The sequence below is a fragment of the Bos indicus x Bos taurus genome, chromosome 13, assembly GCF_003369695.1.
Source record: "Bos indicus x Bos taurus breed Angus x Brahman F1 hybrid chromosome 13, Bos_hybrid_MaternalHap_v2.0, whole genome shotgun sequence".
Taxonomy (NCBI): domain Eukaryota; kingdom Metazoa; phylum Chordata; class Mammalia; order Artiodactyla; family Bovidae; genus Bos; species Bos indicus x Bos taurus.
The window spans coordinates 6,544,177-6,561,980 of NC_040088.1; the positions used below are offsets into that span (position 1 = coordinate 6,544,177).

The 17,804-nt window shown below is 51.3% G+C and overlaps 1 protein-coding gene across 2 annotated transcripts in view; it reads left to right on the top strand.

Moving 5' to 3' along the window:
* PREX1 (phosphatidylinositol-3,4,5-trisphosphate dependent Rac exchange factor 1) overlaps positions 1-17,804 on the top strand; it is a 180,956-nt gene that overhangs the window by 92,808 nt on the left and 70,344 nt on the right. The window contains exons 1-2 of one of the 2 annotated variants that reach the window (XM_027558327.1): positions 1,261-1,347; positions 2,489-2,590. In XM_027558327.1, the coding sequence (XP_027414128.1) occupies positions 1,345-1,347; positions 2,489-2,590 (105 nt within the window). In that variant the 5' untranslated portion in view covers positions 1,261-1,344. Of the gene's footprint in view, positions 1-1,260; positions 1,348-2,488; positions 2,591-17,804 lie in introns of those variants that run through there. The other variant, XM_027558326.1, reaches the window with a different exon arrangement.

A 17,804-nucleotide genomic window follows, 5' to 3' on the forward strand; every position in this document is an offset into this window, starting at 1 on the left:
TCCAGGGAATCCTCCCTACCCAGGGATTGAACCCACATCTCCTGCGTCTCCAGCATTGGCAGGCAGATTCTTCACTACTAAGCCACCTGGGAAGCCCATATTATACATTAATACACTATATATCACCAAGATATATAAGTAATATTGGCCATCAGGAAGTTTTAACGCTCTTTAAAAAAAACTTTGAGTTTGAGAGGTAGTTGGATTCGTGTAGAGTCTGATTGTCCAGCTGACAGCACTTGCTGTGTGCTTGGCATTGGTGTATTAATGAACAAGAGGAATCAAAGATGACTCCTGGGTTTGGAGCCCAAACAGCTGGAAGAGTGGAGATATGATTTCCTGAAATGGTGAAGGCTGGGTAGGAGCCAGGATGAGAGGTAAAGAGAAAAGAATTTCCTTTTGGATGTATATGAGGTTTTACGATGCCTGTTAGATTTCCAGGTGGGAATTTGGGCCAGAATCAGAGATTTGAGTCTGGGGTGTAGGGAACCGAGGGGCCAGGCTGGAGATAGAAAGCTGAGTGTTTCTTCATAAAGGATGGTTAAAGAGGTGAGAGTGATGGGTCTGGATGAGGTAAGGTGGGGATAAGCGTGGGTGGAAGGGAGGACCCAGGACCACGCCAGGCATGGCTGCCATTAGAAGGTTGGGAAGCGGGTGAGGATGACACGTTACCTGGGTCAGTTCTGTGGATTAGGATGGTTTAAAGAGAGGATTCTCAAAAGTTCTTCCCATACTGCCCGGGGCATAATCTTATTAGAATAGTGAATAGCTCTGTGTGTGCTTGCTGTTTTTTTAATTTTTATGAAAATAAAGTGAAACAATAATCTAGATGTTTGGGGTGAAGAGGAGGTGGTGGCTGTGACAGTCCTGTGAAAACTTCTTGATCCTGAACAAAGAGCCAGGCCTTTCTCCCGCCAAGCCCTGGGGGCGTCTGGAAAGCAGCCCCCACTCCCAGTCTCCCTCTCTCTGCCCAGAGCTGACATCACCAGGGCAGCCTGTGGGGAGCGCTGGCTCGGAGGACAAAGGCCCGAGTGTGAACGGTGTGGGGCCTGGCATATCCCAGCTGCTGCAGCCCCGATCCCCTGTCTGTGCCAGGCGTAGATGTGGGGCTGGGAGCCATGCGGCTTCTGCCAGAGACGGGCCCCAGGGTCCCTGCGACTCTGCTTCTCCAAGGAGAGTGTCTGCAAAGGTCCCCGAGAGGCAGTGGACACAGGTCTGAGACTTGGGCCAGTGCTTCCGGCTCTTGAGTGCCAGTTTGGCCATCTGGAATGGGGATCTGGTTCATTCTAGGGCTGTGAGCATAAACTTTACTTGTGGGTGAAGCTAAGGCGCAGAACCTTAAGCATGGTAAGCGCATGGTAAACGTTCTCTAGTCTTATTCGCCCTTGACTGTAAGCAGGGAATTTGTCTGCTTTCTTGAGCAGTTCCCCAGTGCTTGAACCGTGTCCAGCGAATAGTAAGTACACATTGTGTATTTGTAGAATGAATGAATGCTTGATAGGATGGGAGTCCCTTTTCCCAGGAGTCCAGTTCCATTTCCAGGCTGCTAGCACACTGTTGAGGAGGAAGGCTGAGGCCCCTTCATTGCTGGATGTGCTGGCAGTTTGTTCATTCACTCATTCGTTCATTCATTCATTCACTGGGCCATGGTGAGCCCTAGCGACTGGACTAGGAACTGTGACTTGGCCAGGGACAGCCCCTCATTAGGGACGGTGAGGGGTGTGGTGAGAGACCGTAGCAGACATGTGACTTGGTGCGTTTCTTTCCCATGTGTGGCTTTCTGCTTTCGTACCTGTAGATTCTCTGTAAAGAATGTCTGGTTTTGTTTTGTGTGTCATTCGAAGCTTTATATAAATGAGTTCACACCATACATACTCTTTTGTTTCCTTTTTTTGCTGAAGAGCGTGTTTTTGAGGTTCATCCTTATTGCTATAGAGAGTTTAGTTCTCCCATTTCCACGAGTGCGTAGTGTACCATTGTAGAAAGCTGCAGACATTTTTCAGGTTGCTTTCCACTGTTTGCCATTACAAACAAGGCAGTTTTGAGTGTCCATGTTCCTGTGTCCTGGTGCGTGTGTGTGAGTTTCTGTAGATCAGGGGTTGGCGGACTTTTCTGTAAAAGGCCAGAGAGTAAATATTTTGGGTTTAGCAATTATAAGGTCTCTGTTACAGTTACTCAGCTCTGCCATTATAGCTCGGATGCAGTCATGGACAGTATGCAAACAAATGAGTATGGCTATGTTCCAATAAAAAATGTAATTGCCAAAACAGGATTTGGCCCCTGGGCTGTCATTTGTCAACTTCTGATCTAGGGTTTGTGCTGGACTGTAGACCTTACAAATTTCTTCCTGTTCTCGGTGTTCTTAAGTTGCTTCCAAAGTGTTGCATATAGCTCCGTTTTGCAAGTGGTTCCCACGATTATTTGAGGGTGACCAGACTCCTTGGCTGTCCTTGGCGAGTTCTGACGAAGGTCTCTTGTCCCTTTGCAGAGCTGCATGCTTCTCGGAGGCCGGAAGACCACGGACATCCCTCTGGAGGGCTACCTGTTGTCTCCTATTCAGAGGATCTGCAAATACCCCCTCCTCCTCAAGGTGAGTTGTTCCCCCTATTCCTTCTGCTGATTTAAAAAAAAAAAATTCTACTGGAGTATAGTTGCTTTACAATGTAGTGTCTTTCCCTGATTTTGAACCGACAGAAAATTCAGCTCTGTCTGGCTTAAGCAAAAAATAAAGCTTGCTGGTTTAGGTAGCTGAGAAGCCTCGGGACAGCGTTGGTTTGGGGCCAGGCTGCATCCAAGCCAGGGCCCTGCCACTTTCTTTCTGGTTCAGTTCCGCTTCCCACCTTTCAGCTTTCTTTTCAGCATGGTAACAAGTGGCTGTATTTGCTGCAGCCTTGCACCCAAATCAAGTTCAAAGACAATGGGGAAGAGAGAGCCTCATTTCCAGCAGTTCTGACAAAAGTCTTGAGAGTCGTTCAGGGTTTAGCCATCTGTGGCCAGGAGAATGCGACATTAGGAATGCCTTGGGCCAGAGTCATGGTCCTTGCATTTGAACCAATTACAATTTTTGTTTGCTTGTGCTATTTATCCACCTCTCATTTGCCTGGACTTGCACACCTGGACTTGGGACCCCTGACCCAATCATGATGAACTCTGATTGGCTGAGATATGGTCCAATGACAGTGAGCAGGGCAGTGTCATGTTCTGATTGGCTGAGACCACAGTCAGGTGCTCCACCCCTGAACCATTCACCCTGAGCAAGTGAGCTCTGATTGGCACAGACCTGTGTCGTGTGCTCCAACCAATCCCTGGATCGCACAGGCCGGAAGTCCAGTGATGGAGAGAGAGGGAGCCCCTCCCCAAAGTCTGGGTTCTTTGTGGATGAGGGGTTGGGGCAGGGAGATGCTGGGTGGGCGAACCAGAGCCATCCACGCATCGTCTGTCTCCTTCCTTGCCCACCACATTTGACTGAGTCTTGGTCAGGCAGGCCAGGGGAAGGGGTGCTGCTTGTGTGGAGGCCTGAGAAGCCTTGATTATCAGCTTCGGAGTTGGCTTCTGGGCAGATCCCTAGCTGGGTGCATGGCTCTGCCACCATCCAAAGCTTTCAGCCCAGGGTTTTCAGCCCTTAGACATGGTGGCTGTTGGCCTGGGCCTGCCCTGGCTCCATCCCGAAGGCATTGCGTCTGACAGCTGTTCTCTGGGGCCCCTGCTGGTGGATTAAGTTGGCTGGTGGTGCCTCATTCATGCACCTGCTCTCTGGGGCCACACGCATCTTTGCTCCATGAGCTGAAAGGGAGAGGGGAGGGGGGAACGTCCTGAGGTGGCCAAAAAATTTGTTCAGGTTTTTCCATGATATATAATGGAAAAATCCAAATGAATTTTTGGCCAGCCCGATACTAGGGTATTCTTGAACATACCTTTCTGCTGGAGGCAATGGGTGACCCTTGAGCCTCTCAGTTGGACCAGACCCTTTCGAGGGCTGTCCACCCTGCTTGTGCACACAGACCTTTAACGTGTATAGCTGTGGGTGGTGGGACCCAGCTCTCCCTGTGCTTCCTCTTGCCTGCTGCTGTTTGCCTGACCCAGGGATCTGAAAGAATCGTCTACAGTTGTTGCAGCTGCTTTGATCCCCAAACAGATGTTGGGAATGCCATAGGAGGCTCACCTCTTCACCTTGGTGCTGAAGAAGCTCCAGGTGGAACTTGTAAACTGGTAACCTGTAGACTGCAGTGGACTGGCAGATGGGCTTCGTTTGATGGCTTTGGTGTGTTTCCCAAACTTGAATCAGTTGCCGTGTCCAAGAGTTAGCGTTCTGCAGTGGTTTAGGGCAGGGCCTGGCAAAACTGTGGCCTGTGAGCCAAAATCCAGCTCACGGGCTGTTTTTGTACAATCCGCGGGCTAAGAATGGTGTTTGCATTTTTTTTAAAGGTTGTTAAAAAAGCCCCCAAGACAAACAAAGAAGAATTTGTGACAGAGATCGGATGTGGCCAGCAAAGCCTAAAATATTTACAATCTGGCCCTTTATAGAGAAAATTTGCTGACCCCTGGATGAGAGCCAGGAACTTCAGTCTCAGGCTGTCTGGGTTTGAATCCTGGCTCTGCCGTTTACTGGCTGTGTAACTTTGGGGCTTCCCCGTGCCTCAGTTTGCCATCTGTAGCAGTGTTTGTATTAATAGTGTACGGGTAGGGTTGATATCTTGATCAAACATTTATTTACTTAATTCTTAACTCAGTGAGGTAGGCACTGGGATAAGCCTCATTTTTGAGATGAGGCCCAGAGGCAGAGAAAGGAAGTGGCCCGTTTAAGGCCACACATTAGATAAGCAGCAGGGGCCAGGGTTGGAACCCGGGCAGTCCGAGTCTAGAGTTCTGCCCCCTAACTGTCAGGCTACAGGCCTATAGAGAAGCACTTTGGAGAGTCTAAACTGCCCAAGTGCTGGTGTGTCAGGAGTGCTGACCTTCTCAGTTCCTTAGGCGGGGTCTGGGGAAGGTTGGTAGCCTTGTGTTTTGTGGCTCAGTGGCTGGTCTGCCCCTTCTTTCCTGGATTTAAAATCCTATGAATTTCAAATGGATTTCTAATATGACCCATTAGAAGCATCACCAGCTATGGCCCCAGTCCCCAGCCAAGGTTCCCTAGGTATTAATGTTTTGGTTTCTGGATCTTGGGAAAGTCTAGGATCCCAGTGGCCACTTGAAGAGGCAGTTTCCGTCTTTTAACAAGCTGGGGTGGGGGGGCGTTGCTGGACCTGTGTCTCCCCATGACCTCTAAGCTCGTGATGTGAAGTCCAGGTGTGTCTGGGATCTGCTCAGCCCCAGGGGCTGCAGTCTGGCGGAGATGCTGGGCTCTGGTTTCCCTGAGCAGAAAGAGAGACAGAACCCAATGGCAACTGATGCAGGATTAACTGCCCACAGGAAACAGTGAGGAAGCAGGGCTGTGGGTTTCCCTCCAGACCAAATGGCTGTTTACACTCCCTGTTTCCTCCATCTCCAGCTGTGTTTATCTGGGGCTCAGAGAACACTGGGGGCCAGCCAGCAGGGCCCGAGATTCCTGTGGGGCCATGCCATGCTCCTCACCCGGCACAATTGCTCAGAGTGTCCTGGCCTTTGGCACCCGCAGCTGGAATGTTTGCATCAGAAAACAGCTGGGATGGACGGGAACTCTTCGAACCCCTCCTGAGTTCCTCCGTCCTGTCACATTTTCCAGCAGATTTCCAAAGATGATCCCACGAGTGTGGGGCAGCTGAGCCCCAACCCTCTGTCCTGCCCCTGCCCCCTCCGACTCTGACGCCCTCGCAGCTGTCCCTGTGGCCTTCTGTCTGAGCCCCCTTGTTTGAGCTGGACTTTGAATTGAGGAGGCGAACAGGGTTGAGGAGCCTGGGTGGGAAGGGGGAAGAAGCAAGAATGAAAGCCTCTTTTGGGAACTGCCCCAAAAAGCTGAACTTGAATGTTGCCTAAGAATAGCCGGAACATTCTATTTCAGCCTGCAGCCCAGGCCCGGGATAGACTGTTGGCATTTTCAGGCTTTGTTGAGTTTTCCATCAACATCTCCAGGAAAATGATTCAGGCTTGGGGTGATGCCCCCGGGGCTCAGATGGCAGGTGCCCGAGGGGAGACCCACTGACACTGACCCTTGTAGGTGTCGCTGGATGACGTGTGTGTCTTATGTTGCCCGCTGCGCACCAGCTCTTGTCGCAGCTCAGGACCGCGGTCACAAGCAAGACAGACCCAGGGCCTGCCGCTCGGAGCTCTCCGTCTGGGACTGGACCCACGTCTGTAGTAGAAGCGAGGTTGAGCCCAGCAGGGGCAAAGTGAGGATGCCCATCTGTGCCAAGGGGACAGCTGCCCCTCCAGTCCCCTCTTCGCTTTGCCTCCTGCCTCTCTGACCCCTCCCTCTCAGTCTCCTTTGCTGCTTCCTCGCCTTCTAGGCCTCCAAGTGTAGGTGGGCCCCTAGCCTCTGTCCACGGGCCTTTCTCCATCTACACCTGTGTCTGCAGTAGCCTCGACCGTTCTGTGCCCCTCCTTCTTAAAGGACATTCAACAGCTGTGCAGCCATCACCAGCACAGTAATTTTAGAACATTTTCATCACTCCTGAGAGAAACTCTGGATCCATGAGCAGCCACTTCCCTTTCCCTTCCGCCCCCCCAGGCCCCCAGCAAGCGCTCATTGACTTTCTGCTCCTGCGATTTTGCCCACTCTGGACATTTCACGTGAGTGCAGTCATATAATGTGTAGTTTCTCTCGTGTCCGGCTCCTTTCACTTAGCAGAGTGTTTCCAAGGCTCATCCACGTCGTCGTGTCCATCACATCTTTATTCCTTTTTATGACAGAATGATATTCCCTTGTGTGGGGATACCGTGTTCTGTGTATCCGTTCATCAGTTGATGGGCGCTTGCATTGTGTCCACTTTCTGGCTTTTGTGAATAATGCTGCTGTGCACATCCACTAGAAGTTTCGAGGTGGACATTCCCACGGCTTTAGACCCTGTCTCTGTCCGATGACTTCCAGCCTGCACCTCTCGCCTAAACTGTGGGCTTGTTCGTTTTGCCACTGGCTTCTCCACCTGAATGTCTCACAGGCATCTTCTGCCTAGCACGGCTAAAACCAAAGGTTGGACTCTCCCCTTCCTCCAGACCTGTCTCCCTTCCTACCTGCCCCCTTGTCCTCACCTCCGTAAGTGGTCTGATCAGACATCTTGGGCCCAAACAGGGAGCCATCTCTGGGGACCACTGCTGCAGGGCTGTCGGGCCAGGGATGCTGCTCAGAGTCTCTGCTCAACGTAGAGCCTTAGGGTCCTGCACCGACTCTGGTGTCTTCTGCACCTCCCACGCCTGCCAGTGGGTGACGGAGCTGTCACCAACACACAGCTGAGGACCTCGCCATTCGGTTGTCACCTCTGTTTGCTTGGCTGTCAGGGGTGGGGTGGCCCTGGGGATGGTCCGTGGTCTATCTTTAAGGCGGTGTTGGCATCAGTTCTTGGTGCTGGGGGATGACCCGGGAGGGGTGTGTTTCTCAGAGCGTGGGCCGTGTACCGCTTGCAGCTTGCCAAAGTGTTTTAGGTGGCACAGGAGAAAACTTTCTGTTGGGGGGGAGGTGGGGGAGGGGAGAAGACAACACCAAACACAGTGAATCACACGGTGAAGACGAAACTTTCTTAGCAAATCCCTCCTGTCTTCCCTTACCTCCAGGAAGCCACAGTTGGTGCTGCAGTGTCCCTGGGTTTTGGAGCTGTTCATTCATTTCAGTTTGGTCAGTTTAGTCACTCAGTTGTGTCTGACTCTTTGTGACCCCATGGACTGCAGCACGCCAGGCTTCCCTGTCCATCACCAACTCCAGGAGTTTACTCAAACTCATGTCCATTGAGTCGGTGATGCCATCCAACCATCTCATCCTCTGTCATCCCCTTCTCCTCCTGCCTTCCAATCTTTCCCAACATCAGGGTCTTTTCCAATGAGTCAACTCTTCGCATCAGGTGGCCAAAGTATTGGAGTTTCAGCTTCAGCACCAGTCCTTCCAATGAACATTCAGGACTGATTTCCTTTAGGATGGACTGGTTGGATCTCCTTGCAGTCCACAGAGACTCTCAAGAGTCTTCTCCAACACCACAGTTCAAAAGTATCAATTCTTCAGTGCTCAGCTTTCTTTATAGTCCAACTCTCACGTCCATACATGATGTGATGTTCATTCATTTACCAATCATTTATGTATATGTGTGTTTAGATGGAATGATTGCAGTGGGGATTAGTAAGGTCCAGGAGTGTTAGAGGGAGAAAGTGACATTTGTGCAAAGACCTCAAGGAGGTGAGGGAGGGGGCGATACAGGCACCTGGGGGAAGAGTCTTTCAGAGAGAGGAGCCAGTGCAAAGGCCCTGAGGCAGGAGTGCATCTGAGGAACAGCTAGGAGGCCTGTGTGAGCAGAGGGGAGGACTTGAGGGGGAGAGTTGGGGAGTGAGGTTAGCGAGGTGATGGGCCCGGGTTACGCGGGGCCTTGTGGGGTCTTGTCTGCTCTGAGTGAGGTGGGCAGCATGGGAAGGTTTTGAGCAGAGGAGAGACAGGATCTTAGTTCTTGTGGGATCCCTCAGGCTGCGTACGGAGAATGGACAATGGGGTGATGAAGGTGGAGGTGGGGGGACGGTGCGCTGACGTGAGTGGTCCTGGACCAGGGCGGTGGTGGGGGAGATGGGTGCCTTTAATGACAGCCGCCTTGTCACATCATTTGCCCGTTTTCTATTGGATAGTTCCCTTTTGTATCGATTTGCCAGAGTTCTCTCTCTCCATTCTGGCTACCTCGGGTATCTCTGTGGAATTCTTCTCTGACCCTGAGGTTATGAAACGAGTTCCTCATCTGCTGGGGTTCTGGCGTTGTCACCAACTTGCCAAGGAGACACAGGAAGTCACAGGTCTCTTTACTGTGGCCCCCGTTGCCCCAGCTCCCCGAACCGCAGTGCCCACCCTGCGTCTTGCCTCGTGGGCTGAGCACCGACACCTTGCCCACAGATGCTTCAGCACCTCCGGCCGCACCAGCTCTTTCCGGTGTGCTGCACAACGATAGCCTGGGGCCACTTGACTCCCTCTGGGTGGGACACCTGCTCTTACCCACTCCTTTCAAAGCCAAGCTGATTCTTGATCTTGCTAGGGACCCTCCCAGATCACTTTTCCTGGGAGTGCTGCCCGAGTCCTGCTTTCTGCCACACTCTGCATAGTGGTTAAGGGTCTGAGTCTGGGGACTTCCCTGGTGGTTCTGTGGTTAAGAATATGCCTTCTGATGCAGGGGTCATAGGTTCGATCCCTGGTTCAAGAACTAAGATTCCACACACCATAGGGCAACTAAGCCTGGGTGCCTCAACTAGAGAGCCTGCGTGCTGCAAACTACAGAGCCCACACGCTCTGGAGCCCGTGTGCAACGAAGGCTGGATGCAGCCAAAAAGAGATAAATATTTAAAACAAGAAGAGAATTTGAGTTTGGAAATCTAGCTCCACCTCTTCTTAGCTGTGTGACTGAGGGTAAGTTGCTGGACCTCTCTGTGCCCCCATTACCTGATCTGTAAAATGGGCATGGTCCCATCTAAGGGGGTGGTCACTACTGAGGTCAGCCAATTTTTGTTGTCCATTGAAAACGCAGACCCGTGGTGACCGGAACTTCGGCTTTGCTGAGAGAGCCTGGCAACAGCATTTGGCCTGCCGGGGCAGGATGGTGACCTAGGCTCTGATACAGTCCTGCCCTATGCAGCCAGGAGACCAAGGCTCAGAAAGGGGAGGCGACTTGCCCAAGGTCACACAGCATATCCTGGTCAGAGCCAGAATGGGAACTCCCAGACCCGAGCCCTTCCTTGCTGTCTTCTCTGCTCTCTCCCCAAGTGGAAGGAAGGAGTTTAAAAGACCCACGTGCATTCTTTCTTTTCTCCCATTAATTCCTCATCCCAGGGGCTACAGTTTACAAACATGCAGCAGGGGCTGGAACTGTTAACATCGGGAACGCTTGGCGTGAAATATATTTCATCCAGTTGCCGCACATGGAGTTTTTGTTGTTTTGTGCCAGACAGCTTTTTTGGTTCTGGGTTTTCTTGGACTTCCACATGTTTCTTTGTTTCTTGTTTTCTTTTTCTTGCAAGGGGTGGTGGGTCTTGTCAATGCCCCTTCATTTCAGTCCTGCTGTTGCCCTGGATAGGGCATGTAAGGACCCAGAACTGAAATACAGGAAAAGTCTTAATAATAGAGATCAGAGCTTGGCTTGCTGAGCTTTCGATGTGGGTGCCTCAGGTGGAGGTCTGTGGACAGAGCCCCAGTCGGGTGCAAGATCAGCCCTTCCTGGAGCCGGCTGAAGTGTCCACAGAAAGTGGGGGTTCTCCATGGGATCCAGTCCCCACTGGTGACCATCCCACACTCCAGGCTGCTGTTTTCTCTTTGTAGAGGGGACAGCATGCCTTTCACCTCTCGTGTCTCCTCTGGAGCCTCCATCAAGCCCACATCACAGTGAGTGGTGGATATTGCCCCTTCTTCCAGTGACAGATCCAGCTGTTTTCACACCGTGATTTTATGGATCTGTCTTCTCATGGCTGTATCCAGGGGCTCCAGTGATGGTCAGGCTCTTCCCGTCTCCTGGCTCGGTTTTCCTGTGTCCGCCTTGTTCCTGGGAGGTTCCCTTCTCGTGGTGGCCGCACTGGCCTCCAGCAGCCTCAGACCTGCATCTGATTAGCGTGGCCACGGGGGAGAAGAGAGTGTGTCTTTCCCTCCTGTGTCGTGTAAAGTCCCAAGACTCAGGGCTTGTTGGGTCGGCTCGGGTCCCCCAGGGATGAAACTCGCGGCCTCAGCAGTGAAAGTGCAGAGTCCTAACCACCGGGGAATCCCCTGCTTTCCCATGCTGTGCTTGAGCTGGGAGCTGCGGCTGGGAGATGGAAGGTTCTCGAACATGCCCTGGGAGCGGGCCTGGAGCGGCCTCTCTTGGACTCCATGATGAGGGAGAGGACGGGAAAACGGGGGCCCGTCTCCTCCCTGCCTCCTCCTCGCCCCTTTCTTCCTCCACCTCTGGGCCCCGTGTTCTGAATCTTGAGCAGGCTGAGCCAGAAAGGAGGAGTTGGCTGCAGTCGCGTTTCCTTGATGCCCTGGTTTGGCCTGGAGTTGGAGGCCCCGTGCCCACACCTCTGGGGACACGACGTGGCCACCCTAAGTGGACACCAGCAGGCGTCCTTTTGGTAAATGTGACGGGAGGGGAGGGGGTGACGGGGCCCCTGGCGGAAGCGGCAACTCCTCTGCTCTGACATCCTCTCTTCCAGGAAGCCCTCACCTCAGGCCCCGCTTCTGAAACCACACGGGGCTGGCTGGACGGATGCTGGGGAGAGGTCACCCGGCCTGGGCCTGGAGGGGCTTCTGCCGCTGCTTTGCTGGGTGCCCGTGGCACACCCCCTCCCTTCTCTGCCCTCAGTTTTTCTAAGGAGTCCCCAGGGCCTGACGCTGCTCAGATGTTGCATGTTTGTTCTGAGAGCCTGCTTTGGGAGTGTTCATTCCCGCTTGGTCCTGTTTCTGGAGGGGCCCGTGGATGGGCTGGATGCCCACCAGGTCCTGCCTTCTGGCTCTGTGACCTTGCGCAAGAGGCCTCGCCCCTCTGTCCCTCAGTCTCTTTCTCTGTGGCCTGAAGATAAACATGATTTTGTCTCGTGGGCTTGTCTGGTGGCTCAGACAGTAGAGTCTGCCTTCGATGCAGGAGATCTGGCTTCCATCCCTGGGTTGGGAAGATCCTCTGAGGAAGAGAATGGCAACCCACTCCAGTATTCTTGTCTGGAGAATTCCATGGACAGAGGAGACTGGCAGGCTACCGTCCATGGGGTCGCAAAAGAGTCGGACACGACTGAGTGATTAACACACCTCATTGGGATGATTTGAGAATGAAATGACTTAAGAAATTGAAGTTTAGAACAGTTTTTGGCATACTCAGTAAATACTCAAATGCTAGCTATTATGATTACTACTATGACTACAACTTTCACTGTTATTATTACTACATAGGAATAATAATAAATGTAAGAGCTATTATGAGTATGGAAATAACCATGATAAATATCATGTCCTTACCGACCACCAACACGTTTACATTCATCAATCTGTTTGATCCTGGCCATAGCCTTTGGATCTGATTGTGATCCCATTTTATAGATATGCACACTCAGCCCACTTGAACCCTCTGAGGTCTTACAGATGCAGAGGGCTTCTTCTTGGTCATGTAGTTCTCCTAAGATGCTTGTGTGTGTGTGTGCATGTGCTAAGTCCCTTCAGTCATGTCTGACTCTGTGCATGGACCGTAGCTTGCCAGGTTCCTCTGTCCATGGGATTCTCCAGGCAAGACTACTGGAGTGCGTTACCATGCCCTCCTCCAGGGGATCTTCCCAACCCAGGGATCGAACCTGTGTCTCTTACATCTCCTGCGTTGGCAGGCGGGTTCTTTACCACTAACGCTGCCTAGGAGACCCTCTCCACGCACCCTCCCTGCCCCAAAGATGCTTAACAAGCAGCTTTTGGGTTCCTTCCAGAAAAACTCTTCTCTGGGCCAAGCAAGCCCTGTATGTTCATGAAGCTGTTCCACCTTGGATGTGGATGTCAGGGTTTTCAACACCGTAGTCTGTCTATTTTGAACTTGACTCTGTTGTAGCTTACTAAGACAGTGTGTTAAGTTCTGAATTGGGAGGGAACCTTTTCACCTCCCTCCTTTTGCACGTAAGACCTTTGTTAGTGCAGCTCAAGCTTCCATTAATTTTGAAGATACCCATACTTTATGCTTGTCTGGGATTGACTGGGACATCTTTGGGATTCCGGATCCTTGCAGTCTCTCTGGGATTATGAAGCAGTAGGGACTCTTTCAAATACAAGGGATAGAAAAACTAGCTCAAGCAGATTTAATTAAAAAAAAAAAATGGACTCCACACTTTCACTGCCAGGGCTGGGTTTGATCTCTGGTCTGGGAACTGAGATCCTGCAAGCTGCATGATGGGGCCAAAAAAAAAAAAAAAAAGGCTCACATAACTGAAACATATGTGGATACATGATTTGAGGTATGGCTAGGTCCAGTTGTCATTAGGCAATTGCAAAACTCTTTCCCAAAGCTGCTGCACCATTTTATAGTTCTTCTTGCAATGTATGAGGATTCTAATTTCTCTCTATCCTCACGAACACTAGTTATTGTCTTTTCGATTATAGCCATTCTAGGGGCTGTGAAGTGTTATCTCACTGTGGTTTTGTTTTGGATTTCTGGTAATGACTAATGATACTGAGCATCTTTTCATGAGTTTATTGGCCATTGGTGTATTGTCTTTGAGAAATGTTTCTTCAAACCATTTGCTTTTAAAAAAAAAATTGAGTTATTTGTCTTTTTATTAATTTGTAAGAGTTTTTTGTATATAATGAAAACAAGTCCCTTGTTAGACATATATTAATAATTTACACATTCTGTAGATTGTTTTTTCTCTTTCTTTATAGTCTTTGAAGCACAATATTTTTAACTTTGCTCAAGTCCAGTTAATCTAATTTCTTTTAGTTGCCTATGCGTCTGGTGTCATATCTAATAATGCATTGCCTACCCCAAGGTCACGAAGATTTATACCTATGTTTTCTTCTAATAGTTTTATAGTTTCAGCTCACTCTTTTAGATCTGTGATCCACTTTGAGTTAATTTTTGTGTACAGTGTGAGAAGGAGTCCAAGTTTATTTTTTTTGTATGTGGATAAAGTTTTCCCAGTAGCATTTGTTGAAAAGACTGTTCTTTCCCCATTTAATTGTCTTCGCACTTTGTTAAACATTTACTGGCCATAAGTGTAAGGGTTTATTTCCGGGCTCTCATTTCTTTCCCATTGATCTTATAGCTGTCTGTATGCCAGCGCAGTCCCACTTCTTACAGTTTGGAGGTAGAGTGCAAGTAAAGGGCAAAGCAAGTGCAAAGGCCCGGGAGCAGGAACAGGCCGTGAGTTTGTAGCTGGGGACAGTGGAGCCCACACTCCCTTGTGAGCAAAGAAAACAAAACTAACACTTTTCCTTCAATTTTGGTCCAGCGAGCAGCCTGGTCGGAAGGGCCCTGCTGAGTTTCAGTTCTCTACCCAGCACTGATCTCAGGCAGGACAGACAGACAGAAAAGGGAACTAACCTTTCTCTCATTTTCACTAGCTACTGGCTGTTGGCAGCCCCTCAGGGAACCCATCAGAGGAGGATCCCTGGGTTTCCTGGTTCATGTCTTGAGCATCTCTCGCCTGGACCAGTGGCCATTAGCCAGTCTTCTGGCTTTTATGTTCATTTTATGTTCTTGCCAGTGCATCTTCCACTTGGCAGTCAGAGGGATTCTGTAAAGGCTAAATAAAAGGGATGTTGTTAGGCCTCAGCTAGTACCCGCCCCCCTCCACCCATTGCTTCTCTGAGGCTCTTGGGATGAACCTGAAGAGTACCCCCCGACCACCCCTGATCTGGGTTTAGCTCCTGCCTCCAACCTCGTCACACGTCGTCTTCTTTCTCACTCTGCTGTGGCCTCCCTGGCCTCCTTGCTGTTTCTTGCTGCCTCAGGGCCTTTGCCTGTGCTCCTCTCTTGCCTGGAGTGTCATTCCCACATGTTCTTGCATGGCCCATGCCCTCATTTCGTCCAGGTCTCCATCTGGAGGCCCAGCTCCTCGAGACAGGCCATTGCACCTCCCTCACTCTCTGTCCTCATTTCTCACCTATCACTTATCCATCATATAACTTATATATTTATTAGGGAGGAAAGTACTCCTATTTAACTCTCAGAAAGGTTATAGAACAGTATAGCGGTTCAGAGCACTGACCCCAGAGCCAGATTGGTTAGGCCCCAGTCTGCTTTGTGACCTCAGGCAGATGACTTGACCTCTCTGGGCTTCAGTCCTTACGTGTGTCAAATGAGGGTAAAAACAGGAACCATCTCATGGGGCTGATATGAGGGTTCTGGGAGCCTGACAAGAACATACACCCTCCGCGAGTGTTAGCTCTTGTTATTACTGTCAGTGGTTAACGCTCAACTTGTGGACTGTTCTCCCTTTGACCGTGAGCTCCCGGAGGGCTGTCTTGGGCTCAGTCTGTCTCTGTTGAGTTTGGGAACCAATGGAAATACGTCCTCTGTGTAGGGTTGGCCAAAAAGTTTGTTCGGGTTTTCCTGCACACCATTAAAACCCGAACAAACATTTTGGCCAACCCAATGCAGAGCACTCGATACTCAGTGACCGGCCTGCCTCTGCCTCACTTCCTCCTTGAAGCCTTTCCGGCCCACACTGTCCTTCCCCTTCTCTGATTTATCATGAGCCCTTTCACCACTTGGGGCTGTTGTCTGGGCCCCTCCCTCCCCTCCTCCTCCCCTCCTCCTCCCCTCCCCGTCTTCCCTGGAGCAGCTTTCCCAGCTCACTTGCCTCCAGAGAGAGGGCTCCATCTCCCCCTTTTGCTTCCCCGCTGGCCCGTCCCTGGCCCAAGGCAGGCGCTCAGAAAACCCCCAGGGTCTGAGGTTACAGAATGTCTGGACTTCGGCACCGTTAGGATCTGCTACTGTTTGGGCAGAGAAGAGATAAACGTGGCTAGAGGAGGGTCGTGTTTGGAGCTGGTGCTCCGCAGGGTACGCACCCAACACCCGGCCGGCCCATTGCTGCTCGCGGGCTCAGCTCACATGTCCTGTCCTGTGGCGGCAGGCCCGATCCCGGCCAGTGGAGACGCAGTGCTCACCGAGGCTGTCCTTTCCCAGCCGGGTGGCTTTTCCCGCAGTGTCTGATTTACCCCTCACCATGGGCTTCCCTGGAGAAGGCAATGGCACCCCACTCCAGCACTCTTGCCTGGAAAATCCCATGGATGGAGGAGCCTGGTGGGCTGCAGTCCATGGGGTCACGAAGAGTCGGACACGACTGAGTGACTTCCCTTTCACTTTTCACTTTCCTTCATTGGAGAAGGAAATGGCAACCCACTCCAGTGTTCTTGCCTGGAGAATCCCAGGGATGGGGGAGCCTGGTGGGCTGCCGTCTATGGGGTCGCACAGAGTCGGACACGACTGAAGCGACTTAGCAGCAGCATGGGCTTCCCTGGTGGCTCAGCTGGTAAAGAATCCACCTGCAATGCGGGAGACCTGGGTTCAAGCCCTGGGTTGGGAAGATTCCCTGGAGAAGGGATAGGGTACCCACTCCAGTATTCTTGGGCTGCCCCCGTGTCTCAGCTGGTAAAGAATCCACCTGCAATGAGGAGACCTGGGTTCAATCCCTGCTGCTAAGTCTGCTGCTAAGTTGCTTCAGTCGTGTCCGACTCTGTGCGACCCCATAGACGGCAGCCCACCAGGCTCCCCCATCCCTGGGATTCTCCAGGCAAGATCACTGCAGTGGGTTGCCATTTCCTTCTCCAATGCATGAAAGTGAAGAGTGAAAGGGAAGTCGCTCAGTCGTGTCCGACTCTTCGTGACCCCATGGACTGCAGCCCACCAGGCTCCTCCATCCATGGGATTTTCCAGGCAAGAGTACTGGAGTGGGGTGCCATTGCTGGGAAAGGCTACCCACTCCAGTGTTCTGGCCTGGAGAATTCCATGGACTGTATAGTCCATAGGTTCGCGAAGAATCAGACATGACTGAGCGACTTCACTCACTCACTCACTCATGATAGACTCAATGGACATGAGTTTGAGCAAACTCCAGGAGATGGTGAAGGACAGGGAGCCTGGCGTGCTGCAGTCCATGGGGTTGCGAAGAGTCGGGTATGACTGAGCGACTGAACAACAAAGCAAATGACTGTGAGCAGAAGCAGACAGCCAGGTTCAGATCAGGTTCTTCCTCTTACTTCTCAGAGGCCTTGGTGTGTCCGCTGAGCCTCTGTCTCCTCGTCTGTTAAATGGGATGATAACAGAACCTACCTCCCAGGCACAGGGCCGAGGCTCAGTAGGCACTGGCTGCTGCCTGCAGTCCTTGTCACCGTCTTCCTTCTCGTCGCTGGTTTTCTTTTCTCTTTTTTTAAAATTTATTTATTTAGCTGTGTCGAGCCTTTGTCGTGGCACGTGGTATCTTCGATCTGTGTTGTGGCAGATGAGGTCTTTAGTTGCAGCTTGCGAACTCTTAGTTGAGGCATGTGGGATCTAGTTCCCTGACCAGGACCCAAAGCTGGGCCCCCAGCACTGGGAGCACGGAGTCTTAACCCCTGGACCGCAGGGAAGTGGCATCACAGGTTTTCAGATGATAAACCTGCAGCTCAGGGTGGAGGGCATCTGGGCTAAGGTCGCCCAGCGGCCCAGGGGTGGAAACAGCCCTGGAGCCCACGTGTGGCTGTGCTGGGAACCAGCTGGCCAGAGCGTCGTATCTGTGATTTTTGAGAGAATAGAGAGATGGAGAGATAGCGAAACATTCGGGCACGCTGAGGCCAGCTGATGAGAGAAAATTATCTGTGCCAGTCGGTTAGGCGGTGCGGCCTGAAAATCTCCTCTGGTATCTCGAGGCCTGGCTAGTCTCTGCGTCTCAGTTCCTTATCACACGTCCTATGGGGCTGAAACCCTTGGATTAAGGCCCACCTGTCCTCCGGAATGCCCCAGCCTGTGTTGTGGTAAGGTGGGAGAGGAGAGTGAGAAATGGCGGGGAGGGGCTGGCAGATTCAGGCTCCTGACTGGCCTCTTCACATCTTTTCTCCATGTCCCCGTGAAGGCCAGCAGTTCTATTTTTTTTTTTTTTTTTTAAGATTTCTTTCTTTCTTTTTTGACCATTTTTTTTTTTTTTTTGCACAATTTTTAAACTCTTTATTGAATTTGTTACAGTATTACTTCTGTTGTTTATGTTCTGGGTTGGCCAGGAGGCATGTGGAATCTTAGCTCCCT